This window comes from Mycteria americana, chromosome 8, assembly GCF_035582795.1.
Source record: "Mycteria americana isolate JAX WOST 10 ecotype Jacksonville Zoo and Gardens chromosome 8, USCA_MyAme_1.0, whole genome shotgun sequence".
Lineage (NCBI taxonomy): Eukaryota > Metazoa > Chordata > Aves > Ciconiiformes > Ciconiidae > Mycteria > Mycteria americana.
This window is the reverse complement of record NC_134372.1, coordinates 14,057,832-14,085,734: the sequence shown is the minus strand read 5'-3', so window position 1 is coordinate 14,085,734 and position 27,903 is coordinate 14,057,832. Positions and strand designations below refer to the sequence as shown.

Genomic DNA, 27,903 nt, shown 5'->3' with positions numbered 1-27,903 from the left:
ATGCCTGAAGTACAGAGAACTGGGAGAAGTGCATCCTCTGGTAAGTCCCAGCTCACTGTCTGCACAGGACAGAGTTACTTTCTGGCACTGTGAGAGGGAAACGTTGACATGTGGCCCAAAAGGGAGCTATGCTCCTGCCAAACCTCACGGTCAGACATAAGAAAGCACTTGTATCTACAGGTTTCTGGCAGCTTAAGATAAGGCATCTTGTATTGGGAATCATAAAACATGGAAAAAGTCAATCATCTCTTGTGTTAATACTGAGGATATTTATTGAGTATTTAGAGCCTTCGTTACTGGGAGAAGCTTTATATTTCATTTTCTCTGGCATTTTTGCTTGCACTACCCTTTCCAGCCCAGCTAGGAAGATAACTAAACGCAGCAGACCAAAGTCAGCCGCGTCCGGGTGTTGCTGTTTAGCCCTAACTCTCCCCTGTCCGGCAGCTGCTGGGAGGGGGCTCCCCCATCCCATCCCATCCCATCCCATCCCATCCCATCCCATCCCGCCCCATCCCGCGGGGCTGGGGGCTGCAGGGGGCGCGCACAGGTGCTACAGCTGATGGCCCGCGGGGAGCGCAGGGGCACGGAGGGGGAGGAACCGGCCCTGCCGGGGGCAGCCAGCTGCTCATTAGCGCCAATTAACCTCAGAGCCGCACCGGCGGAGGGGCGGCAGCACCCGTCCCCCCGCCGGCTGCGGGGCTCGGCCCGGGCCGCCCGCGGAGGTCTGCGCGCCGCGGGCCGCGCTTCCGCCGGCACAAAGCGCCCAGCGATGGCTCCCGCCCCGAACGCCCCCGGCCCCGAGCGGGCGGCGGGCGCCCGCTGAGCGGCTGCGGCCGGCCCGCAAGCCCGCGGGGCGGGGGTTCGGCGGCGCCGTACAGGTAGGGAACGGATCGATACGTGAAGTGGTGATTAGCGGTAAGAGAGGGGCGCGGGAGCCGGGCGGGGGCTGGGGCGGCCGCCGGTGCCGCGGGGAGGGCCGGCGGAAACAGCTGCGGGGCTTCGGGCGACTTGTCCGGTTTGTTCTCCCCCCCAGCAGAGCGGCCCCGTCTCTCTGCCAGACCTTTGTCTGGATGGGAAGAAAAAGGATGGAGGAGCAGTGGTGGAAAGGGGAGCTGGCAGCAGACATCCACCAGACCTTGAGGACGAAGGTTGGGTCCCACTCTGTTCTTTCCCTCCTCCTTCTCGCTCTCCCCTGCGCGCTTTCCTCCCCTGCGGAGACGCCCGGGCACCGGCCCGCGGAGAAAGGCTGATAAACTGCCTGGGCTGAGGCTTGGCGCTGGAGAACTCGCCTTCGGCAGGTCTCAAAGGAGCAGGTTTGCACAGAGCTCTTCTCTGTACTCTGCTGTTTGATCGAGACTTGTTCAAAACCAAACCTGTGAAAGCTGCTACCTAAAAATATCTGCCTGCGACTTTTCAGTAGCTTTAACTTAGCCCGGGTGTTGACGACTCATTGCATTAAATGCTAAGAGGATGCTGATGTTGACTCACAAAAAATCAGCGTATTGTAGGATCTGGAGAAATAGCATTGCTTCTTTTCCAGCAGATAAATGCTAAAGTTCGAGTAAAAGGTAGGATCCTGTTCCCTGGCAGACTGTAGAGGAGCTGAAAGATGTACAGGCCTGGCTTGTAATGCCTCTTCTAGAAGTTAGTGTATCATTTACGCATGGATTAGAAAACCAGTAAAATGTCCTGCAATAAGCAAAATAGCCTGGTCGCTGTTTGATGAACCGGCGTACTTGTACGGAGAGCAGGTAGAACTAAGGCTGTTCGTTTACTTTTCACATTTCCTTAGCTAGACCCCCAACTTTGGAGAAGTTCTAAATGCCATTAGTTGGGTAACGCGAGAGAGCCCTCAGCAAAACTGACTCCCTGCGCTTGATACAGCTTTTAAGTTACTAAAGTTGTGGCTAGCGAAGTTAATGCTTTGGATGTTCTGTTCCCTTTGTTTTCTTTACAGGCGTTTAGCAATAAATTACGTCAGGTGAGTTAATTGTTATCAGGTTTCTGCGAGGGGGCTGGTTTGTTCTCATGTCCCCCAGCTGAGGCAGGTCTTCCTGGCCCTGCAGTGCGGGAGGAATACCTGAGAGAATCCAGCTGACAGGGTGTTAAACGGTGGGGGGAAGCTTGGATTTTTTTTTTTTTTTTGCATATCCACTACCTTTTAATCAACTATTTCAATCTCCAGTCTGCTTTCTGGATGCATCTGATGACTCTAGATTGCTAAAACTTCTTCTTTGTGTATGGATACTAACCTAGGCCAGATGAAATGACAAGAATTGTTTGAATTCAAAGAACCTGCAAATAGGGAGAAGGGTCTCTGGGTTGCTCTACTTTTTCTGCTCTGAGGAAGGTCTACAATGCTTTCTGCTTGGACAATTTTAATCCTAATTCTGGCCACCTTGTAAAGATGACTTTTCTTTTTGAAGGAGGTACTACATGAGAATCCAGAGTGCAAGTACATAAAGCAAAAATAATCATAGCCCCTAAAACTTCTTTGGTTCACTTTCTGTGATTTGTTTTTGTTTGGTTGGTTTGTTAAGTAATATTCTGCAGAAATAACTCAAGTATATTGTCAAGGTTTGCTTTTTCTGATGTGTAAAGTGTCAGAATTTACTGTAGAATGTCGTGGAACTCTTCAATAGGATCCTTCAGCAAGGTTTGGGAAGATAAGTAGTTTTGAGGTATTGAAGTCAGTTTTGTGAGCATGGACCGGTTTTAGGAATGCCTTTAGCCATTGCATAGAAGAAAAGAAGCTTCAATAGTGGCAGCCCTGCTAGAGTATTAGTGTGTTAGTGCATTATTAGTGTATTAGCATGTTAATACTGGAATACAGAAAATTCAGGCAATGGTACCCTCAAGCCTAAATGACCCCTCTGGTTTAAGATCCTTGCTGAGGAGTCCTAGTCTGGAACAGTGTGTGTCTCTGGTCTTGGGTGAGAATAAACAGGTCTTAGTTTTAGCATGTGAATCTGACAGGACAGTTACTTACAGATGCCTGTCAAAGAGTTGAAATGCATGTTGCAGGCTATCCCACCTTTTTTTTGAAGAACACACTTAAAGTCTGGGTTTCAGGTGAGGAATAAAATGTCCCTTTTAAATAACGACTTGTTTCCTAAAACAACTGAAGGATCATTAGAAACACTTCCCCCCCCCCCCCCCCCCCCCAAAAAAAAAAATTTAGACACAAAAATATAGGAGATGTATGCCTACTATGAAACAACCCAGATTTTATGTTAACAGCTGGAAAAAAAGTTATGCCATCCCTCCCATCCCCCCAGTTGGATTTGGGAGTTCTTCTTAACGTCATTGGAAGTTGGTGTCCTTTGTGACAGATGATGTGCACTGTATCTGACGGATATGTTCTGCATGAGAGCAGATACTGAATGCACGTGGTATACCTGGCTTCTAATTCAGAGAGGGCTGAAAGATGCTGCGAGGCTTTGTGACTTCCCAAAGGCTCTAGCTCAATGTGGAGGAAATTAATAGCCCCTGAATTGTCTGACTAGTAAAGTATCTGTGCTGTGATTATTGGGATGTAGTGTTCAGCTTAGCGGGACTGTATTGTGTTAGTTATTGGGCGTGCTGACCTAGTGGAGCAAAACGCCTGAATTCCAAAAGTGTTACACACATACTTAGATTTTAAATGAGAGGTTAAAGTATTCCCCTGGATTAGGCCAGAACATTAACCTGTTGCAAGACTGAGCCAAGAAGGAAAATAAAAATTGGAGCATACTGTGTTTGTACTATGAGAGTGCAACACGCACCAAGCTGAGAAGGGTGCTGCATGTATGTGCTGATATTTTCCGGTGCTTCAACTACTTCTACAATGGCCCTATGTTATTGATAATGGAAAGGTACTGGTTGTGCCAGGCAGCTGACTTTCATGTCAAAAACCAGAGACCCCCCTCAATGGAAGGGGAACTACTGCAACGTGCGCAAAACTTGCTCTCTCTGCTTCGGTAGCCCTGAATATGCCACAAGTGTGGAAAGCTGAGTAACAAGTCAGTGTTGGGGTTTGTTTGTTTTTTAAAGTTGAGGAAATACTTTGCTTTAGAAGGCAGTCTGAGTGTCCCAGAAATAAGTGATGTCTGCTATTCCTCCCCCATTTTTGTGCTTATGTTGGGCTGTTTCCTTCCAGGATATGTTCATTTCCTGCAATTAATGAGAATTACTAGATCTGCCTGTATTTCCCTCTTTATTTATCTCTTGCATAGCTTCTCAGAGCAGGGCCAAATTTTACAGGACTTGTTGTTTTTGAATTTAAAAGGTTAATAATTGTAACTTGATCTTTTTAAAGGCAGTCCAAATTACTGTCTGCAGTTACTTTCAGCCAGGTGAGGAGAACTGATCCTCTTTCTGCTGAAGGCAAACAGTCCTTTGCTGTTAAAGTGATAAAAATGTCTGAGTGGTTTCCTCTAGGTGAAAGCTCCTCCACACCTGTCTCCCACCTCCTCTTGGTTTAAAGATCTTAATGAGGAAATGCTGTTTACCAGCAATGATGTGTTTCCTTCTACTTTGACATGCAACATTTCCCTCAGCTCCATCCATGGTGTCAGCTTGGGCCGCAGTCTCTGAAGCAGGAGTGTAATCCATACAGGGTTTGTTGTGAAGGGCCCTTTTCTTCACTGGTCTTTGAGTACTGTCACTATAAATGTGTTTCTTGCAGTTTTAAATCATCCTGTTAGAAGCAGTGCAGGTCCTGTTATTAATTTTGTTCAGTAAAAACTTCTGTAAAAACACAACCTCTTCCTCTTCTCCCTGCACCCAGCATATGTCCCTTTATTTTCTGTGGTTCTGCCAAAGCATCTGGTTTACTTGAATTGTGGGTAGCGTGAAGGTCTTGATGTAAGAGTTACTGTTTTACCTTTTAGCCTGTAAGGCCACTCTCGTCCTTGTTATTTTAAAAGCTGGTCATCCCTTCGATGCTTAATTAAATGGTATGTTTGGTATGTTCAGATCTGCCTGGCACAGCCTGAAATTCAGATCGGTGCAGCCTAGACAGTTACACACACTCTGAACAGAGAGAAGGCGTTAGGGCCTTGCATAGGTGGTGCTTGGTTTTTGTTCTTAAAACAAAATCTAGATGAGAACTTCAGAGGTCCCAGATACCTGCGGACATGCAAAAGGTTTTGAATTCTTTCCCATTTCATGTAATAGAAGGATAAAACATTAACCTTTCATTCTGATGCACCTTTCCAGTTTGAATCAGCTCTAAAAGAAAGTAGGTGTAACAGGCATGGAGGTGTATTAATACCAGTTTTTTTAATCCAAGACTGGAAGCCCAGCAACAAAAGCATAATCTGTTCACTTAACAAAAAAACACACAGAAAAAACTCTAGCTTTTGAAAATCGGCAACAATAGCATTACTGGTTGCTAGCTGTAATTTGCTTATGTTATAGATGGCAGCATGTGCATGGAGCTGAAAGGAACAGGTGTCCTAATAAAGTACATGGTTATTCATGATCTCCTTTTTTCCTTAAAGTTGGAATGTCAATTTTCACACTCCTTTCTCTGATCCTTCTCAGATTAGCTGCTGAACTTCTGAATACTTTGAAGTGTGTAAGAAGGACTTAATGAAATGCTTGATAAAATACCACCGTGGAACGTGTGAAGTAATGGATTTTCAAGCACAATACTAGTTCAACTTTCCCGCAAATTTCAAATGCCTGGGACTGTTGTGAGGATGCTGAAGGGTAGAGTGGATTCAAGCATAAAAAGCTTTTACATACAGTTGAAATACTGTCTTGGTCTGCCGCAGGTTTTTTGTGTGACATCTCACTAGTATGCCTGAACCTTAAACTAAGCTCAGATCTCAAGGAATGGAGTCTGTGCTTATCCAGGTAATTTGAAAGACAGAAGTGAGTGGCAGGGGAAATTCATGAAGAGCACAGAATGTAGTCTGAGATGGCCTTTAATCTAGGTAAAGTGGGGGAAACTGTTGAAGGTGCTACTGTTCTTTAAAAGAGTAAGTGAAACAACCCAGTGTAAACCAAAGTCATTGAGTAGGTTGGAACCTGAGGTTCTATTTTATGTGGCTGGAGTTCTGGTCCTTTGTGGGAGATGCACGTGAATTTGCTGCTCCTTTTGAGTGTGCAGGAACAGTGGTAACAGGGGAGAAAATCTTAATTTATGGTGTTTCATTCATGCATCCGTGGAATGTATCATAAATCAGTAAGGGTAGCTGCTGGCAGCGCTGATTTAGGCAGTGTAACGAGTGTGTTTAAGCTGTTGCTCTGTCCACCTGATTGATCACTGTTGAATGAGGGGAAAAAATAAAGGATATTGCCCATGTACCCTTCCTTATTAGACAGTATCTGGATCTTAAATTTTCACTGGAAATAATGAGAGGAACTGTCTGACATCCTTTTTGAAATGTGGTTCCATCAAGTTTGTCTCTTACTCCCGCAGACTGAATCCAGATGCTGTGCAAGACTGGCACTTCTCCTAGGGCCTGATTAAGGCTTCTCTAAAAGAACTGAAGGTTGCTTAAATAACGGGAAACGCTGTAACTTTCAGGACTGAGAGATGTGGTTATGGCAGGGCTGAAGAGAGGAGTAATATATGATGCAGTGAATCCTAGACTGTCCCTTATTGCTGTATCTTCTAACAGTTATAATCACTGGTCTCTCTGTGTTATAAGACAGCATGGCTTGTGCTTGCACTGATGAAGTGAGTGTGACTGTTTTGGAGACTTTCAGGATGCAATTCTGCTCTGCGAGGACACACATCCTGCTGGCCATACCCTAAGAGCACTGCCCTGTCATATATCTTTGCCCTTTCCTTTGAGTTTGCATGGCCAACTTGAAGATTAGTAAAAGCCAAATGCATCCACTGTACTCTACTATCAGACTGCTCACAAACACACTAACTCTTAACCTTTCCGACCTATTAATTAAACTGCCGCCAGCTGCCTAAGCATAGAAACACTTACCAGCAAGTTTTGTATGAGTCACTTTGTTACTGGAAGGCATGGTGCAGCAGCCTGTGCAGGGGCAGGATTGTTTCTGCGCGGGAGAGAGAATAGTGCGACGTGAGTAGCAGAATTAAATTGGTAGCATGCTACCTAGTCTACTGCAAAGAACCAGAATGCTCTGAATTTTCAAGCTCCTGTAAAAAAATAGTATAATCTAAATTTTTCTTTGTATATCATCTTCTTGTCTGCATAAACAGAAGTTAGCTTTTAGTGGTTTTTCATGTGTGGTGCAATAATTATATCTAGGACATCAATTTGGCACCTTTCTTCCACAGCTCGAAGACTGGTTAGAACACAAAGCAGGAAAGATTTTGTCTCTTTCAAAGAACAACTGTTAATAGCCTGCGAGATAAGCTTTCCCTTTATTTTTCATCTACAGTAATTTTTTTTTCTGTTCTAATGGCAACAAGCTTGCAGTATCCGTTATTCTTACAACAGGAATTCTTAAGAATCTTGTGGAGGTCATGTACATGCTTTTTCCAGAACACGCAATGTACAGAGAGCTAAATGATTGCCAAAGTTACCATGGTTTTTACTAGTTTTCTAACTTAAATACTTAGTAGCCTTTTTCCCTTTTCTTTTTATCTTGTTTTTTTTCTTTTAAATTTGAATGCTTTATATAGACACCACACAAGTGGTGTCTTCCGTTTATATACTTTAACACTGGATTAAGAAGAATCATGGATTTCTTGTTGAGACTTTAGTTATATACCTTCACTGGGTAATTTTGTTCATCAGCTGGAACCTTTTTTCAGATTTTGGGTTAGGATCAGCGGTCAAGATCTGTGAGCTGTGGTAGCAGGGGCCGTACACTGGATTCTGTTTACATATCCAGAAACAGAAGTAGATAATAAGATTAAAGAAGGATAATGATGAGAGAAGTACGAAGTTCATAGTAGTAAATGGAAGCTGTGTCTATGTAGGCAAGTAACAGCTGTTTCTAGATGAATGGGCTTTACTGTTACTGAGTAGCTCTGGTTTCGGTGTTTCTTTTTGCTCTAAAAATGAGAAGGTAATTTACCTGGCTCTCCAGAGAGGATGCAGCGCTCTGGGGATGCCCGTGCAGCAGCTGGGTATCTTGCAGCTGAGGTGGCTGGTGCTGAGAGGGAGGAGGGCAGGAAGAGACAGGAGCCGGGCAGGGAGCCGGGAGATGTGGCGCGTTTGACCTGTGGGACAGAGCGGATCCCGACTGAAGTCCAAGTGCTCTGACATGGTAGGAAACCAGACTCAGTTAACATCTCCCTAAATTTCAAGAACCCGAGGTGTATTTCCTACAGCATTTACTTTTCCTTGTCAAAAAGCCTGTGAGTTGTTCTGAAATACCTTGATGAATTCCACTTTTGTTCTGAGAACGGATCATTATTAGTGTGACTTGTTACCAGAATGTCACATCACTTGTTAACTTTTCTACTGCTAACTTTTTTTCTCCTAACTGCTTGTCAGTTCATTACTGGCTTTATATCAGTGGGAGAACAGTTTTACTGAAAAGAAATTGGACAGAAAGAATGCGTGTGTGGAATTTCTTGCCGTGCTGAACACCAAACCACCTGATGTGGTACTCTGATGAGGATAAATGCTGGGCAGACTGGCCTGCACCAGTTGCTGCTTCAAGGGAGCTGTAGGAAGTGTTCCTGTTAAGTTTTCTTCCCCTCCACTTCCATCGCTCTTTGGCTGATTTAGTTCAAATGGGCAGTGAAAGCCTAACCTTCACGTGGTTTCTCAAAAGCTTTAGTTTAAGTCTCGTTTGCCTAGTATCCCCTTTGGGGATGGATTCTGAAGTGCATTTGCTCAGCCCAGTTACCAAAGCATCTGAACCACAGACGAAATCCTGTCTCCTGAGCTCAGGTAATGAATGGTGCCAGCTGAAGCGGTCAGGTCACTGGTGATGAGCTGTGTCTCTGCAGTGAAGGAACGGCTGATGTCTGGAGCCTGGCTGTCTTTCAGATGCGATTGCTGAGGAAGATTTGTCGTCTTTAACACCACTTAAAAATGTTTACGCTGATTCCCTTCTAAAAGAAGGTCAGATCTTGAAGCTGGTAGGAGGTGGCGGCTTAAAAATTGTCTTCGCCCTTAAGACTGACTCTCAGTCCAAGCCTTACTTTTCAGGTTTTGAGATTAAGTGGTGATCTCTTTAAATGCTTTGCTCTGCCTTTCTGGAGGCTTTCTGTGGAGAGACGCTGATCAATATGTTGAGCAAAGCTTGTTAAGTAATTTCCGTGACACCTGTGAGCCTCTTACGTGCTGCCGCTTTTAGCATTTCAATGTGGCAATTGCTCAGTAGCCCAAAGCAAAGTTGTTGAAGTAGATACAAATGAACAGGTCAAAGATAAGCAGAAGCAGCATATGAAAGGGCAATTCCAGCAGACAGCAGGACTCCCAGTTTCTTCTCTGTTGCTTTACTGGAGACAGAGGAAAAAATTAAGCAATGGAAACGATTTATTTTATTCGTGGTCCCCAAAAGTTCTTTTTTTTTTTTTTCCACAGAGTTGTATTTGCTGGTCCTGCATCAGTATTCCCAAAGCAGCAAAGACGTTTTTTAAATTCAGAGGAGTAATATATTTTTTTTCTTGATGAGCTTATGCTAAAGGACCTGGGGGGGGGTTGATGGAAAGGGGCGCATACCCACAGCGTTGGTAACTGCAAGCCTGCTATTCAGCTCTTGCATTGTTAAACCATGTACCACTCGCTTTCCTTTAAAAGAAAATCTCATCACTTAAGACTGATCTGTCGGTGTAAAAGTAGTCTTACTGAACTACTTCCTAGCTGCTTCATGCTATGTGGTGCAGGGCAAGGCTCTGGCCTATGCACAGATAATTACCCTGGATCAGTTAATACCTAGGAACTTCATCTTGTAAGAAACCACAGCACGTGGCTCCGTTCCTCCGAACGTTAATCCTGAACTTGAACCTTGTCTCTGCTGTTAAGTCTCGTTATACGGAAGCCCACGTGGGTGTTTTGGTGCACAAAATGAGAATGCCTTTCACTTACACCCTTTATTAGTAAATGTTTTTCAAAAAATAATAATAAAAAAAGAAATTTAAAAAGCAGATGTCTTACAGGGAGTAAATGTCTGTGTTAAACCAGTAGCAGAATAATCCTGTTGTCTTAAATTCAGTGCCTTGATTAGTCTTTGAATTTTCTAGTGCAGTGGGCTGAGTAGGGGTAGTTCTGGCCTCTGAGTATCTGAGGTTCAGATGCAAGTCTCTGGATCTCTGCTTTCATTCTAAGCCTCTAATGCTCACCCCCTGAACTGTAACATTTAGACACGTCAGATTTTTTTGACTACATAAATAATAATTCCAGTTATACCTTGAATTTGTTGTGGTCTAAAAAGTAAATTTCACATTAAATATATATGCTAACCTCAGAGTATATAGAGAGTATAATTTTGCTGGGGGACATAGCTGTTGAATCGGGAAGGACGTTTCAAAAAATAAAACTTGAAGCTCCTACCAGTCACCTAGAACAACAAAATAGTTCAGAGGTAGAGTTGCCACCTGATCTTATGATAACTTGGGCTGTGTACAGACATATTTAAAAAAATGCAGTTATTTTAACTGAGGTAAGCACTGAGCTTGAACCCATTTCTGCCAGAACATTTGTGTTATGAGGAACTCCTGCTCTGAACCTGTGTATGTCAGTTGTACTGACGGATTGAAATATCTGTACATAAGGCAATCGAAAAATCAAATTTATGGGGTTTTCTGGATATAAAACAATGGGGGGGGGAACATGTTCCATTGTCTCCCTGCTTTATAAATTGTTACTGGTGGGCGATTTCTTTATAATCCCCCAGTGAAGGCTGTCCCAGCTTTCAAAGGGCTGTTTGCCTGTCCACAGCGTGTGTCTGTTCAGTCCGGAATGTGTTTTTTCACTGACTTTCTTTAAAAAGGCCTGGGAAGCAATCATCCGTAAGAGCGCTCGGCTTGCTGCCTTTGTAAGCTGCTTCTCGTTCTGGAGCCTCCCTGGTTTCCACTTACGTGCACCCCTCTGAGCCTGATTGTATAGCTATTTTTTCTGATGAGTTGAACGTCCTCATGGAATGTCTCCTTCCAGGGGATGAAAGGAGCGTGGGCAGTCACCACGCCGGCTGTGCAAGGTGGTGCCTCTTGCTTCTGTAAATGGGGTAGCCAGTGCAGATACTTCCTCTGAATGCTTTTTTAAAGTCCTGATTTATTTAGTAGAACTAACTGCTCAGTGTTCCACTTCGTATTCAGCTATAAAACACGTCTGTCTTGCAGCACTGTACTACTTTGTTTTCAAATATATGTAATACAAAAATGACGTATAAGCAGAATCTGAATCAGGGAGATACATCTTGCTGAAATGTTTGTGGGGGTTTTTTTTTGGTTGGTTTTGGTTTGGTGTGTGGGTTTTGTGTGGTGTTTTGTTTTTTTTTTTTTTTTAATCCGTACCTATCAAATGTATTCAGCCCATTTTGATTTGAGTCTGGCCACAGTAACTGCACTAGTATACGACCATGTTTAAAATGATAAAGTGTCAACTTTTAAGTGGCATTAGATGGTGAGTATTCCCAAGGAACTTCACTCCTTCCCTTAACCTACTCTTTGCATAGTGACCACAAACTTGTGTGTAAAACCCTTGCAGGTGAAGATCCAGCATAGGAAGACCAAAAACTTATATAATTCTGCCTTTAAAATGAAAATTTTTATATTACATGTGAAATATAGTCTGTCAGTTCAATAGTTAGCTTTTATAATGCTGAAGTAGGTTAATACAGAAAATACTGGAATTTGCTATAATTAGAAAAGTTTAATCATTCTCCAATGTTGTTTTTCTTCTTAATGTCTACTTTTGTTTCTCGTTGCAGCCATGTACCATGTGATTTTTTTTTTTTTTTTTAATGTTAGATAGATGTTCTTTATTCTAAAGACCGACACCTTTTTTTGGGACAGGATGTAGTAACTTGGGCAACTGAGGAAGGGGCAATATCAGAGAAATGTATCTTGTCCTTCTTGCCTATGAAACTATGTTAAAACCTTACTTAACAGTCCAATTTGGGTGAACAAAATTAAAAAGGAGTCCTTCAGGAACAATTTTCATGGCGAAGAAGTTTGGTGTTCTGTAGAAAACAACAGCAAGTTGTTCCTGGGTTAAACTGTAATTTACAGTGTTTGACCATGTGTTCAATGCTTGTGAGGAAAGTGCATGGATGACCGAAGTACTAGAAGTTAACTGACTGTCAAAATGTGCAGTAATCCAGCCCTGATTTCGGCGTCAATCATAGTGCTGTAGCTGCTAAGCATTTGCCATAGCAGGTGGTGGGTGTTGGTTTGGGATTCCGGACACTGAAATGGTATTTGTTTCAGTACCTCTTTCCTCCCTTTTTCCCCCCGCTTCTTAGGAACTTAAGTTGCCTATGTATAAGGCTCATTCACCACAGATTGGGATGCGCCGATACTTCATTGATCTCTTGACTGTCCTCAGCAACCGTTTCAATCTCTGCCCTACGGCCAGGCATCTCGCTATCTATTTATTGGACCTCTTTATGGATCGCTATGATATCACTGTCAAGCAGCTGCACGTCATTTCATTTGCCTGTCTTCTTCTAGCAAGTAAGTTGGCTGCTGTCTATTAAGGCTTTTTTTTTTCTGAGCAGATGGTTGTTTTCCTTGTATATCATGTGCTGTTTTCTCTGTGTTAACAGCTTCCACCTACTTAGGGTAAGGCCTACTGAAGGCCAAGTCAAGGCACAAAGCAGCCTGTTAATAAACTCTGCTCAGCTGTATAGCTTGTGCTACACATTTATATGCTGATGTTAATGTGCAGAGGAAGTTTTGGCAGCTGAAGCTGGGTCAGTGGAAGGGGACAATGAAGATCAGGGGGTGATGGGGTGGGAAAGAAGTGGCAAGACTGGGAGAGGTTAGTTCCAAGGAAGAGTTGGTAGTAGGAAATGACATCTGTGTAACATGCAGCCTTTTCTGGAGATGTGTCACTGGACAATCTGTGCCTCTGTCGTGAGCACTGGGCATAATCAGTTCCTTGCAAATCAGAGGTTTCTTATAGAGGCGCCAAAGGAAAATTTGCTTCTCAAGGCATTTAGTGGATGTGTTGATGATGCTGGAATGCGTATTGCTTGCTCTGGGCTCCTATCAAATAGCTAGGCATTGCTGTGTAATGCTAAAATCTCAGTATTGGTATCCATTTACCAAATGATCTTGAACATTTGTCATTAGTGCTTTCTCGAAGTCTTTTCTGCAGCCATGGCTGTGCAAGTGGAGGAAAGTGAGACTGGTGCCTTAGGGAATTGCCGTCTACCCTTGCAGACTTATGAACTCTGTTTCTAGGTTACAGAGAAATTATCCTGCCATATGGGAGCCATGTAGAGCAACGCACTATTGCGGACAACAGAAGTTATGCAAACTCTAGCATTAATGGCTGAAAAGTGCAAGTAGTCATATTGGTTAAGGTAAAAAGAGCTTAATCTGCAGAGATAATGGTAAAATTATAAAAAACCCCATACACTTAGTGTATTTAAGCATTGCTGTCTCTCTGACTCCAGAGAAGATGGTGAATTATGTGGAGCAGTTACTGGTTCATGTTGCAAAAAAGGCCAATATTAAAATCAGAACAAAGAAGAATGTAAATGGTTGCTGTAGGTGCAGTCTCATGGCAGCCTAAGTGACTCTGGGATATTGCAGTTCTGCTAACCTGAACCTTTGGTGAGCTCCTTCAGACCAGTAGATTGGCAGAAAACCATCCCAGCTGAGGAAGTGTTTTCTTTATTTACCAGAGAGGTATTTTTCTGAGGGGTCAGACAAGCTTCAGGCTGGTGCAATGGAGGGAAGAGGGGCTAGGGCTGATTTGCAAATTGTTATGAAACTGGACCCTTAATTTCAAACACATCAGACTGAATGAAATGCCAAGTTCAGGTAGACTGGAGTCTGATGCCTGCTCAGAGGTGTACTCCTTCAGCTTTCGGACCATCTCTCTTTCTTTTTTTGGGTAACCTCATAACTACAAGATGCCTTGCAGCACTGCTAGGGTTGTTGTTTGTTGGGGTTTTTTTTTTTTTTTTTTGTTTTTAAATTTTCCCAAGTGCCTGGATGAATGTTACCTTCAGGAAAAGAGAATAGGATTTTCTTTAGATAAATCTGACATTTTCAAGTATACGCCTCCATTTTTTTTCCCAGCATAAAATTGATACTTCAACAGTCTTCTAATAACTTTTCATTTGGATTTAGAGCAAGAATTTATAGCTATAGTTTACATTTCCAGGCTATGTGGATAGGATGGAAACGGTACCCTCAAACTTTGTAGGAATTGTCAGAGTTGGTGTACTGGTAAGATCTTGGGCAGAGGTTCACTATATGAGATTGGGAGAGCTGGACTGCTGACTTCTGTAGCTTCTAGGATTTAAAAGCAAGCAAAAAAGCTTTCAAGATTTTCCTTATGTAAATGACTGAAGTAAAATACAACTTTAGGCCACTTCTGTGCAACTGTGAAACAAAAGGAAATTCACAAACTGCCCTATGATAGCACTAGAGGGAAATGCTTTGCAACTTCTGCCTGTTTAAAAAAAAAAGGGGGGGGGGGGCAATTTGCTTAGAAGAGCAAGCCTAAGTCTAGTGAGCTAATGAGTATGAGAGTCTTTCTAAAATTAAGATTAGAGCAATGCAGTAGCATGTATATATCCTGCTCTGGAATAAATCATCCCTTACAGAAAGGGGAAAAGTTCTATTACCATAAAGGCAGCTTTCCTACCAACACGTAGAAACAAAATCTTGAAAGTTGAACCAAAGCAGCTGTGCACAAAATTAATGCCTAATTAACTTGTATAGATAAGAGTTAAAGTGCTAAGGCTCAGTTTGGAGACTTTTGGGAGCATAGTAAGCTCTGTTGTTTACTGTCTAGGCCATCTTAATGTGCAATGAGGATATTCTTTTTTGGTATGTGCAATTCGAAGTGATGCAAGTCAAGTCAGGAAAAGCCACTCTACAGTAAGTGGGAATTCTTGTGTTTGGTTTGTTACTTTCAAAATTATATGACATGGAACAAAACTTGTACTATGATTTTTTTTTTTTAATGTTTTGTAGTAAAAGATTGAGTAAGTCAGAAGTATCAACCTGAAGTCACCTTGAAAGTTCTCATTGTAGCAAAGAATAATAAAACTAGTCCCTTGCCTGTTACTGCAAATGCAGTAATTAGAAGTCCCCGCAAAGCATTACTGTAGGAAGTCGTGTAGTTTTTCAGCAGAGGGTTGCCGCAAAAGTGCTCTTCAGGCTGTGTTGCAACACACTTGTAATACTAAAAAATTATGTACCTTCACCGTAGGGAGCAAAAAACTAATTTTTTTTTTTTAAATAGTTGTGGTGTTTACAACATATCAAGGTGAATGTTTAATGCAGACTGTCTTTCAATAATTGTTATAAACACATTTTGAAAAACTCTGGGTTTTCTTCCTGATTGCTTTCTTAGAAAAGAGCAAGAGATTAAGGGTAGTGTGCACACCACAAACAAGATGTGGTATGGTTAGAGGCAAGATTACTTATTCCCACTAATTACTGTCAGTGTGGGGTTTTTTGGGGGTGGGAGGGGCACAATAGAGAAGCTTTTAGACACACAACTTTCGAAATGGAAGCAACAAACTTCTAAGCTAAATGCAAGTTGAGGATGATTTTTAAGCTCTGAGAAATTGTTGTAAACTTGTGTTTAGCTTTGAAGTTTGTTGCTTCTATCTCCAGTCTAAAGGATCTCAAGACTTGTCTCTTTTGGTTGTTGTGTGTGTTTTTTTTTTTTTTCTTTTCCTTTACCTTCAAACATTGCTATTGCCTATTTTCAACAGCGTATAACAGCAGTGCTCTCATGATGGAGAACATAGCATTTTGCTAGATGTCCTTTAATTAGCTGGAGCTAACTTCTCTTGCTGTATTCTAGAAATGCATTTTGACTGGCTCATCAGTTTCCCCAGACGGGGCAACTGAATGATGATAGTTCTTCCCACTTCGGTAATAATTGTGAAAGAGATGAGGGAGTGGGAAGATAATACTGTTCCAAACAAATTGCACTAGCAGCCAAGTAGTGTTCAGCCTGGACCTGCTGCGGTTGAGGGGAACGTGGGTGTGTGTCCCTCAAATTATCCAGTTGTTCACTAGCCAGAAGATGCATGTTTCTTTTGCAGTGTATGCATGGTCTGGTAATTGGAGAAGGCCTCTGGAAATTCCTGCCAGACAGTTTAGCTCCTCAGAACAGCTATAAAAGCTTTGAAGTTTACTAATGTCATCAATGGTTATTTCCTCTGAATAAATTCTGAAAAAGAATGGTAAAAATTGTTTACAGTAATCTAGAGGTGAACTGAAAGCTATTGTGGGAGGGAAGGAAAAGTTGTTGGAAAAATTGATGTCACAGTTACTCTAGGAATGTATTTAGAATAATCTGTCTCTTTCACTTGCATTAAGGGAAACTTCATGATCTAAATCAGAATCATAAACTAAACGTGTTTTTGTAATACAGAAAGACCTGGTCCACGTGGATGTTTTGGCTAGGTACGTGATTAGAAGACAGAAGACCACCTTTTAGGTCCAGCTGTGGTAATACAAGAGGTTGTAGGTTCCTGCTGCTGCAAGATCATTAGTGAAGTCCAGTGGTTTTAATTGCTCAAGACAATGCATCTGTCCCTTGCTTGAAGCAGACTAGTCGCTGCTCAGGTTGACTGCTGTTAGGTCAGGGACATGCTGGCTTTTGGTGAGAAGTGCTGGGCAGCTGGGACTGGAGGTCTTCAGGCAAGCCAGCTGGATCTAGAGTAGGATAGTTACCAGTACATCTGCACAGAAGCCAGGATTGCGGTCTCTGCACCAGGCTATGGATGGGTGCTTACTTTGCAAACAGATAAGCAACTGAAAATGTTACTACTTTTCTTTTCCCCCAAAGCACCCCAGCGCTTTGAGTAGGCTCTGATTTTTCTCCAGACAAAATCAGCTGGCTGATGGTTTCAGTAAGTGGATTGATCTAGTTTAACATTTTGCCTGAAGGGAATTGAGGAACTTCCAGTTCACCCCATCTGGCAGCTGAGAAGGCACACCCTTGTAGATGAGCACTGGTGAGCAGCAGCAGGTTGTACTGTTCTAAACTGCATCTTAATCGGGCAATTTATTACAGAAAATGATTGTGATACTTTAAGGTGCTCTAGCCCTAAGTGCTCTATTAGAAAAAGGGATTGTGTAAAGATACCCCATCTGCTTTAGTGCTACTTGACTCGTGTTGCCTGCTGAAAGCTGTGCAAACCAGCTGCCCCAAAGCAGATGAGATGCACTGACACAATCCATTCAGATGGTCCAGCCGCAGCAGTGAACTCTGGGGAGAGAGCAAGCACCTGGGCAGCAAGTCTTAAACTGCTGCAACTGTTTCTTCTGTGAGTTTTGTAACTGTGGTATATGGGAGCTGTACTGTTATGGTGTACCAGTATAGTTAAAGCAGTGCAGCTTTTGCTTGTTGCTGTAAAATCCTAGCTGGGTCTTAAAATCTGCTCCTTTCTTTCTTGAAGAGCTAACCCTCTTCAGTAGCAGGTGCTTCAGTACCTGATAAAAGCAAAAGCAACATCTGTCTCAGCGTTTGGTGGCATGGAGTGTTCTGGCAATTCTAGTTCTTATGGACCCTCTTCCTCAAGAGGGTTATGCTGCTATGGAGATGTGACAACGGTTTTTAAATTTGAGTATTGTTTTAAGCAAAGCTAGCTTACTGTTCAGCACATCCAGTGCTGCATTGCTTCACAGAGTACTTGGGTCGTACTTGTGGTCTTCCTGGCTTTATTTTGCCCAGCTCCTTAATCTGCCAGTGGATTCTCAGCAGCTGAGTTAACTCAGGACAATAAAAGAAATTAGAGCAAGAAAAGATGTCTGTGCTAAATGGGCTGAGTTTAGGGCATGGATAATCCTTTATCACCTAATTCCCCACTGACTATGTGGAGCTGTTGTCAGGCATCAGGCAGATATTCTATTGGACTGTGCTTTGTGATCCATTCTCCGTTTATTGTCCCCCTTTCATGAGCAGGTAACTGTTCTGGCAAAGGCAGCTGAGCTACTTATTTTCAATAAAAGATAATAGTGGGTGTCAGTCCAGGATACAGATTAGTACAAAACTTAGTCTGTAGTCTTTAATTTTTTTTTTTTATTTTCCTGTTGCTTTAACACATACAGAGTATTTTCATTAGTAATTAAACTTTACTATAGTTAAGGCATTAAAAACTCAGGTGCCTTGAGCTAAGTGGTTTGCATTTGTGCCTTGGCATTGTACAGACAGATGAAAAATCCCTGACTGCTCACTTTGCAAGACACAGCAGAAAAAGGAATTAGGCTATCTCTAAAATAGTCTGTCTTTTTCTTGCCTTGCTTAGAGGAAAGTTAGAAGCTGTGTTTGTATCTGGGGGTGGCATGGGACAGAGTCTCAGAAGTTTGTTGAACAACGTAGGAATAAAGAAAAGTCCTTCAGCTGTGTAAGCAGCTGTAGGTCTTTTCTTTATGCTGGGCTAGATGGGCTTGATGGTTTATCCTTCTTTTGGATTGATTTTAATTGTTTATGGGACAAAAAGTACTTATGCTTTAATGACTCTTTAAAATGGCAGTCCTTTTGTTCCTTGGTCTTCTCAAGGACTCTGAAACTGTAATAAAACAAATTGCCTGCATGTCCTGCTTTTGTTTTGCTACCCATGCAAAACCCCACAAAGACCATCTACTCAACTGCCAGTAATCAGTCTGAACTGCATGCTGTGTAGCTAGGTGTACATAGTGATTCTTGCCTCCTACAGTGGATGAATCAATTCTTCAGGGTACATTTGATAGCAGTCATGCTCCTCCGAGACCTTTAGTTTTTCCTAGTGAAAAGCTGGCATGGATTGGTAGGCCGTTTTGATAATGTGACAAACGTACTAATGAAATGTACTCTTTATAACTTAAGCCTGTTCCCCTTGACAACAGGACTTACTCTGGCTTTCATTTATCAAAACAAAAGTGTGAGTGTGTAACATAAAAAGCACTCGCTTTTTTTCTGGGGGAGAATCTGATTATAGAATTCAGAGTGGGACAGAACATGATCTAAAGTAACTTGGAAAATCTTTGCATCATTAATTACAGTAATACTACGGACTCTTAAAAATGTCCCATGCTGCCCCCATCTATTTAGATTTTACAAAAAAGTTGGTCACAAATTTAAACCTACATTACATGTTCATCTTATTCATCCTATTGACCTCAGTAGGCCTCCTTGTATAAAAATTTGCAGCATCCAGATACTTCTTAAATTAAGCATTCCTTTAAAGGCTTGTGATTCTGTTACCTCAAAACAAAACTATTTTTGAGGGTAATGGTGATAACTAAATGGTTTTATCAGTAACCAGAGCTCAGAACACAACAGCAAACTTTTAATTTGAGGTGTCTACAGTGGCATTTCAAAAGCATGCAAATGACTCGTACACAACTCTTATGAACTTCAAACTCCAGACTCCAGGTGGTAATGTAGCTGAAACAGCTTTGGTTTTCTTCCCAAAGCATGACATTGATTAAACCAGTCAGTGTTATTTGTTTGGCCGATGCTAGATTTGCAACTGTCTTGTCTGAGCCTTTAATATTCTTGCAGCAACTGTGTTGGAGGTCCTGGTTCTCTCAGCATAAATATGCTGTGCATAGAATCTCAGTTTCTGGTGTAACTGAAGGAACAAAAATAGGAACAGTATATTCCAATATCTTTAAATAAGGGAAATGGACACACTCCTTTTTAAAAACATCTTAAACTTGTTCTTTCCCAGCTTGCCTCTGTTCTCTTTGGTCTGATGGAATGAACTAACTTTTGCTGTCTTCTCCAGATTTCAATTTAAAAATAGGTGGGAAGTGCTTGGTAAACTTGGAAGCAAAGTGTTTAGGTCAAGGTGGAATTGGGAAAGAAAATGTGATCAAGTTGCTTGTATGTTGCTTTGGAAAGTAGCTCATATTCAAATCTTACAGTTTATTTGAAGCAAAACTTCTGAGTTTATTTCTCTCCCCCCCATTTCTAACTCAGTTTTGGAGCCTTTCTTCAACTTATCTAGCTACATTTATACTCGGTGTCTCCAATCTGCTGCAGTGGCCACTGTTATCTAACATTAAAGCTAGGAAGTAGTGTGTTGAAAAGCAGAAGGGGGGAAATAATAAATGACTAGTAATCTAAATCACTACATTTAGCTGTTGTCAATTATTTTTAACTTTAAAAGAAAAAATGATCTTGATGAAGTCAAATAGCTTTGCCCCATGCTGGTACAATACCTTCCCAACACTACTGCGCTCATAGTCTGCTCTCCAGACTATAGTCTGACATTTTGAAATTTCCAAGGTTGAGTGGGAAGAAAGAAGGAACTACAACTTACGCAAGCCAGAATGACAGATCTCGTCCTTAGTTTCCTGGGCATGCAGTGATATCTCCTACTTCTGCTAGCATACTCCTTGAATTTCTGTATCAGGCTGTGATATCACCATGTAGGGAAAAAACAAAGGGTTAACTTTTCTCTCAAATTTCATTTTTCTTAAACAGTTCTAAATTCAGGTGACAAGGAGATTCATGAATGTGTATACAGACTCCTGAATTTAAGGGCTTTTTCACTGACAGCATGCCCACAATCCTTTCCTGTTCTACTTCATATGATGGATGAATTTTGTTTTTCACTGTTATTGTTACGCTCTTTTATGGTGGGGTGGCTGCTATAGTACCCTTTTAATGCATTTCATATCCACGATACCTGAACAGGCTCAAAGATGGAAAATCCATTTTTAAATGTGTTAAAAAGACGCTTAAGCTGCTAATAGCACAGAAAATTGTCAGGGTTTTAATACACTGGAGACACTTTGGATGGAATTGCTATCCTCAATGGATAGCAAGATCTTATTTCCTTTTAAAAGTTTCTAGTGCAATACTTGTTTTAATTGTTTTTCGATTTGACGAGAATACTCTGAAGCCATATGACATGCTAGTATCTTGTCAATTGGTCTGTGTTGGTAAAGGAGGACTCTTACAGAGGCAGTGGAAGGACAACTGAAGCAAGAATCAGTTGTGGCACGTATGCCCTCAAGAACAAAGAGGAAAAAGAACTACAGAGTGCTTTTAAGTAGCTATGGGGTTTGGATTTTGCAGCAGGGATGTTCTTTAAGCTGTACTGGAAATTTATTGCTGTTGATTGATTGTTGCTAGCTCTCGAACAAGGAGTGGCTGGTAGATAGGTCATTTTTGGCTTGGTAAACCAACAGTGTGAATTTAAGACAACCTAATTGTGTTCTTAAGTTTGCAGCAAAGTAACACTGTAACTTTATTGCTGATAGACCTAATCCTGGGAATCAAATTGATATTGGATGGTTTTTATGAAAGAAGGGTGAACAGAGTGAGATCCTGTTTTCTGTACAAAATGACAGCACTTTGTAGCTACTGGTGAAAACTGAGTCATTCTAGAGACTACTGCTGTTTCAGTAGGCTGGTAAATACAATTTAGAAAAAGGTGCAGCTTTGTTCAGCTATCTTGACTCTGAAAATGTATGCTCTCCCCTAACCCCATAGGAATTATTTATGTTAACCACTTGGTTACAGTGTACTTCTAGCCCTTCATTGACCTTAGCTAATGAGGCCCTCCAAGGCAGGAAGGAACAAAGATAAATTCTGAAGCTGCAAGGGCAAAGGTGGTGGTGCCCGAAGGTTTTTAATGTCTTCCTTTTTGTAGCATGTGCATTTAGCTTCCATACCCAAAGGAGCTTTTTTCCCTCTAATATTAGATCTTCCTTTGCTGTATTTTCCCCATACTGCTTGCTTTCTTCACACTTGACTGAATGCCCTTCAGCAAACCACTTCTGGTTATTGTCAGAAAAACGATCTGTAATCCTAATGAGTTTATAATCTTGGTTTTGGCATCAATACTATACAAACAAACAAAACCATAAAAAGGATATAGGACTATGTTGATCTGTCTGTTGGCTTCTTTCCTATTTGTGTCACTGTACTTTCCCATCCTTCTTTAAAAAGCACCTTTTATCATTAGACTTTCTGTTTTTGGGAGTGTTCTTTGTTGACTTTTGGACACTCAATCATAACGATAAATCTTATCTGAAAACCATCTCTTCTGCAGGTAAATTTGAAGAAAAAGAAGATAAAGTTCCAAAGTTGGAGCACTTAAATAACCTGGCACACATGTGCAATGTGAATGTGGTATTGAACAAGAAAGGTTTGCTTAGAATGGAAATGCTGCTTTTGGAAAACTTCAACTGGAACCTCTGTCTACCAACACCAGCACACTACATTGACTACTACCTCTGTGCATCCATTGGCGAGAATGACCTTCACAATGGCTGGCCGATCACCTCACTGACCAAAATCAAAGTTTTTCTGGAGAACTATGCGTATTATTTCCTTGATTTCTCAGTGCAAGGTAAGAGGCTTAGTTTTATGCTAGAATGATCTTCCATTTGGCAAAAGGCAAAAATCTGAAAGAGATAAGGGCTTTAAAACTTGTCATAATATGGATTGCACAAAATTATCTGTGCGGTATGGTTTCTCTTTGCAGTTACTTCAGATGGCAAATGGTGTATGGTATCCTTTCCTTGCACATAAGCCTCTCGTCTTTCAGAATTGATGTCTAGATGAGATCAATTTTTTTCTTCAGCTTAGAACACTAATTGGAGGGACTGTCAGAAATGGGGTCTAATGTTTGATCTGCCACACAGTATGAACTAGTCAGCTGCAGACATGGTATTATGCAGTTCAATGTATGAATCTTTTTAAATTATATTTTTTAGAGGGTCCTGTGCTGCAAGACTTGACATATTTAGAATGACAGGACTTTAGTGATTTGGTTTGCAGCATCGCTTCTGATATCTGCCCACGTGAGAGGCAGAGCGCAGCATCCTCATAAGCTGGTTTCAACACTAATGTAAATATGTGTGTGATTGTCAATACCTAACTTTGGTTCAGTTGAGACCAGTCTACAAATTTCAGCATAGTCTATTTTGTGGCTTTTTTCTGAAATGAAAGAAACTATAGTGAAGCCCTGATATTAGTTACAAACAAGTAGTACAGAGATCTTCAGGAAAGCTTCATCCAGTTTTTGAGAGACTTTTTCTGGTCATGAGTTAATACTCTGAGATGCATGGAACAAAGTTGAGGATTTAACTTTGTCCTGTTTTGCCATGCATACGCATAATAGGGTCACTGCAAGGATTAGTAAGAGTATAATCCTCGCTTTTTTTTTTTCTTTTGTAGATCACACTTTCCTCCATTTTCGTCCATCTCTGATTGCTGCAGCTTGTGTGTGTGCCTCACGTATCTGTATGCAGATTTCTCCTGCCTGGACAACACAGCTTGAATTGCTAACATGTTATTCCTGGGAACATCTTGCCCAATGCATTGAAATGCTGCTCATGTAAGATCAGAAAGAATGTAACCTGCTTGTGCTCTTAGGAAGATGTTAATTTTTTTTTTTTTCTTTAAAGTAATTGTTTAGCTATAATTAAGAGTGCAGTATTGTATCAGTAATCTCCATCTTCAGTTTGGGGAGAGGAATAAAAGGGAAAAAATAGATCACTTTGCAATTACTGTTAAAATACAGTATTTAGTAATGTAGAATGGAGCGCACAATTTGGTGTTCATGATGTTTTCTTGTACTGGTTGTCTATGTGATTGGATGGAAGCTTTTACAGATGGTTGATGAAAGCTTTTTTCCCTTTGTTTTCTCACTGTACCTGCAATATACTTGCTGCAGAGAGATACCAGTGTACCTCTAACATCAAGAATACAGTAGGGAGACATTTCAGAACTATTCTTTGGTTGTTTTGTTTTGGTTTTTTTTTCCAGTAAAGGACATGACTGCAATGCATCAATACTAGTCTGGTATGTGAGCACATACAGTCTTAACAGAAAACAAAAAAAGTTTTAATCGAATGATTTAGGTTGGGAGTGATGGTGGACCTTGGAGGTAACTTCTGAATCCCTACTTAAAACAGGGACAACTGAAGTTAAATCAGACTGCTTTAGGGTGTTGTCTAGTCAAGTTTTGACTGTCTCCAAGGACGAGACTTCCAAACCTCTTTGGGCAACCTGTTCCAGTGCTTCAATGTTCTCATCGTAACCGAAAGTGTGAAAATGTTTCTTCCTAATATCTAACAGGAATTTCCCTCGTTCCCTTATAGCTATGCATTTGATACTCTGCAAATACTTACACAGATGATTTTAAAATGTCTTTGTGTTGTGGACTTCAGGTTCCAAGATAACCAGTCCATCAGTAAAAACACACTTGTGATGCAAAATGATCCGTAAGCCTGTTGTTAGTGTGTGAAGATTGCAGCAGGATAATTGGAAATTAATTGTGAAAGCAACTGAGAGTTACCATATACAGCTAGGGCCAAAAAGCTGATGAGATAGCCTGACTGGTGAAAACTTTGGGACATATGCAAGCTCTGAGAACTTCTCTCTTTGATAAATCTTACTTATAATTTGTTTCAGATATTATGAGAATGACATCAAAGAAGCCAGTAACATAAAAAAGCAAGTAACAATTCAACATCAAGAACAGGAAGCAGTGGGAAATCTGAGCCATCAAGCCACTACGCAAGTTCTGTTCCAGCAATCTAGTTATCACCCTTCAGCCCAGCATTCAGCTACGCTTTCCCAGTTCCAGTCACCAGTGCAAGATTTGTGCTCTGCTTATCGTGACTCCTTACAGGCTCACGGGCCCCGTAGTCTGCTTGCTGGGAGTGCTGACAGCTCGCTGCACTCCTACGCAGCTCTTCAGGCCAGCCTCCCGCCATCTGCCCAGACTCTGCCCGTCCAAACACCCATTGCTGTGCAGGTGGCCTTGGGAACCGAGCCCAGACACTGCATTTCCATGGCTTATGGCAGCAGTTACTTCAGTGGTCATCACTCGAATGCAGGTGGGTGTTTTGATGGATAAATTGACAGGAGAAAAAGGTGATATGAATAGAAGCTGAAGAAGAGACCCTGTGTGTGATACAAGATGTTCCTTCATGGTTTTCATTCAGACACACAGAATCCTTATGACTCGCTTGTTCAGAGGACGTTGATCTGGATCCACTGATCATTGGAACCTGGGTGCCTTTCTGCCAAGGGTTGTACCTTTGGCTCTTAATGAGAGAGAGAAATAGAAATGCATTAATATACTTCACTCAATCTCGCTTTGAGAGGCATCTGCATAGAAACCCTGTGGAGATTACTTTGTTCTTCAGTTAGTGACTCGTCAGAGTTGGATGAAAGCTTGTGTTGAAGAGTTATTTCAGGCTGGAGTGTTTGTTGAATTTCTGGCCAAGTAGCAATGTACCTAGAGGATGTTGTTGGAAAACATGGAGTGCTCTCCTTCTCTCCCAGTGATGTGTTGCTTGAACAGTGGCAGCTTATACTACTGGAAGCTTCTACTAAAATATACTGAAACTGGTATCGGTTAAATGTGAACTTCATTTATGCAGAAATCTATGTGTAGAACACTTTCCGTTTTCTGTGAGTGGGAGTGATAGTTCAGGAGTAAGACTTCAGAATAAAAGGAAGAAAAGAAAAATGGGCCAGGAGACTATCAAATAATTTTTGACTTAAAATTCTCTTGGAATCTAAATGTGGTGCTGCTGAACGGAGCATCGCTCTGCCTTCAAGTATTTTAGAAACAAAACCTTAAATCATCTCTTAGATCTTTAACATGCTGCTGCTTTTGAGACTGGAGATTATTGTTAGTAAAATTGTTCATGAGCTTTATCAGGGATTTAATGTTACTTGAAAAAATCCTCTTAGAAAAACTCTTGAAATGTTCACTGCCTTCAGTTATTTCATCTTTTGGGCTCAATGACTTGTGGCAGTAGTTCAGGCTCAGGACAGAGGAACTGGTGTTAATGGGGGCAAAGATAGGGAATTGGTTAACTTTACTGTGAAATTAGAGTTTGATTGCAGTGCTAGACAATGCTGACTTTGTTTTTTAAATACCATCTTGGCATTCTCTTGGAAAATGTAGCTGGTAGACTGAAGATCCTGTTGCTGCTTTGCAATGAGACGTACACCTACTGCCACATATCCAAAGGTTTTTTTCAACTGAAACCAGAGATGATGGTTCAAAAAACCATATAGGCTTTTTTAATGTTAATGTAGATATTTACAAGAAATGGACGTCTGCAAATGTGGAACTTTAGTTTTGATATATGCAATGACTATTGTAAATGTCTTTGAAGGCAGTACTCTTGGTTTGTCTTTTCTCTGAAGGTTCTCAGGACAGCAATACAAATAATGTGCAATATGCTTTTACTGACTTGGGGCAATTTTTTCAAGTCACGTGTCACAATGCTGTTTTAAATTATATTTTTAGAGAATTGTTTTTAAGGGCGTTTAGGGTGGAGGGGAAAAATTAGCCTGCATGCTAATGTGTGTTTGTGTAACTGTCTTCTGAGAATGCAACTTTTGGTATCAAGTTAATAATTTCTTCCATTCAGCAGGCTAGAGGAATCTTCTTGGGTTTTGTGGGGGGTTTTTTTTTGTGTTGTTTTTTTTTTTTTTTAATGCAAACTGTAAATGAAGAGGCAGTACTCTTCAGGAATTAGTCTAGAATTTTAGAGAACTTAGTTCATCTTTTATTCTGTTGGCTTTGTATTTATGTTAAACTTTATTTTCAGAAGACTTCAGTGTATTTTTTGTCATTCAAAAGATGTAAAGAACAACATATATGTGGCAGTACTGTTGTGTAGTTTTTCTTTGGTTTTTATCACCCTTATTTGCGTCGTGCAGTATGATACTTTGGACTGCCATTGTGCTTAATTGTGAAAATACTTGCTAAGTTCCTGATGAAAGTTTCCAATAAACAAGCACACAGCTGAAGTACCCTCTTTGATCCTCTTTGAAGTATCCTGCTTGATCCTTTTGTTTAAGCAAGTTTTACACACTGTAGCAAACAATTTAATGCTCTTTGCTCAGTATAATCAACTCACAGTAAAGTGTACAGATGTTGCTTAATAAAATTTAGCTTAGTGTTGTTTTTTATTGAGAAGACTATATAATAGGAAATGTGGGCCAAACACTGATAGATTCTTAGTGATAATTTTGCACAAGTTTTTTTCTTTTTATTTAAGGGGTGTTTATTTTGCTCTCTGTACTGCCATTTCAAGACAAGCCTAAAGGCTGTCCTTCAGTTGAAAAGGCAGCAATGCTTTCTTTCTATGTGAAAGCACCCCTTACATGCTTTACAGTGAGCCTAGATAAAAATCCCACCCTTCCTTTTAAAGCATTGTTTTCTGTATCACGGGGAGTTACCTGATCACATGCAGAATGTGAAAACAAAATGTGCCAGTTGCACAACACTAAATGTAGTTGCTCCTAGTACTGGAATTAGTGGTGGCTGGTTCCATTTTGTTTTCAAAGCAGGGAATTGCCAGGTATCAGCATAATCTTCAGAGCAGTTTCTTGTGGGTGTGAATGGCTCAGACAAAACACCACCATCCCGTAGTTCTAGTATGAGCTTTAGTTTCATATAACACCTGCCCAATGTTTACTTGTACCTAACTCCACAGGTCATTCTGTGTAGCTGGTTAAACATTGAATATGATGGGCACATTCTAAATGCAAATGTTCTAAGATGGCACATTATTATTTGCAGAGGAATGTACTAGCTGACTTGAACTGAAATGAGGCATAAGCCTGAGGAGATCCCTTATTACTTCTCAATATGACCTCATATAACTGAAGAGGCTGAATTTCAACAAAATTCTGTTAAAGTGGTAGATCTGTTTGTTGCAAGTACCAAACAAATGTCTCAAGATTGAACAGGTTTCAGATGTTTCAGTGTTTTTCTAATTAGAGTTCAGCATCATGCTTTGCCTTGGAAACAGAGTAAGTAATATATTGAGCAACACCTGGTCATAAGACATGTGCAGCCTGTTTTGGGTAAACTGATGGAGCCTGGATGAACCCCTGTTGCAGTGGG

The 27,903-nt window shown here is 41.2% G+C and overlaps 1 protein-coding gene across 1 annotated transcript; it reads left to right on the top strand.

Moving 5' to 3' along the window:
• On the top strand, positions 1–26,441 carry CCNJL (cyclin J like). Its single transcript, XM_075511017.1, has 6 exons — positions 1–40; positions 649–878; positions 1,037–1,148; positions 22,069–22,368; positions 23,199–23,358; positions 24,438–26,441. The coding sequence occupies exons 1-6, from the start codon at positions 1–3 to the stop codon at positions 24,883–24,885; spliced, it is 1,290 nt and encodes a 429-aa protein (XP_075367132.1). The 3' UTR covers positions 24,886–26,441.
• The last annotated feature ends 1,462 nt before the right edge of the window (positions 26,442–27,903 follow it).

Coding starts and splice junctions, on each gene's coding strand:
- CCNJL (XM_075511017.1), top strand. CDS start 1: ATGCCTGAAGTACAGAGAACTGGGAGAAGTGCATCCTCTG. Junction 879..1,036: donor GGTTCGGCGGCGCCGTACAG/GTAGGGAACGGA, acceptor CCCCCCCAGCAG/AGCGGCCCCGTCTCTCTGCC. Junction 1,149..22,068: donor ACCAGACCTTGAGGACGAAG/GTTGGGTCCCAC, acceptor TCTCTTCTGCAG/GTAAATTTGAAGAAAAAGAA.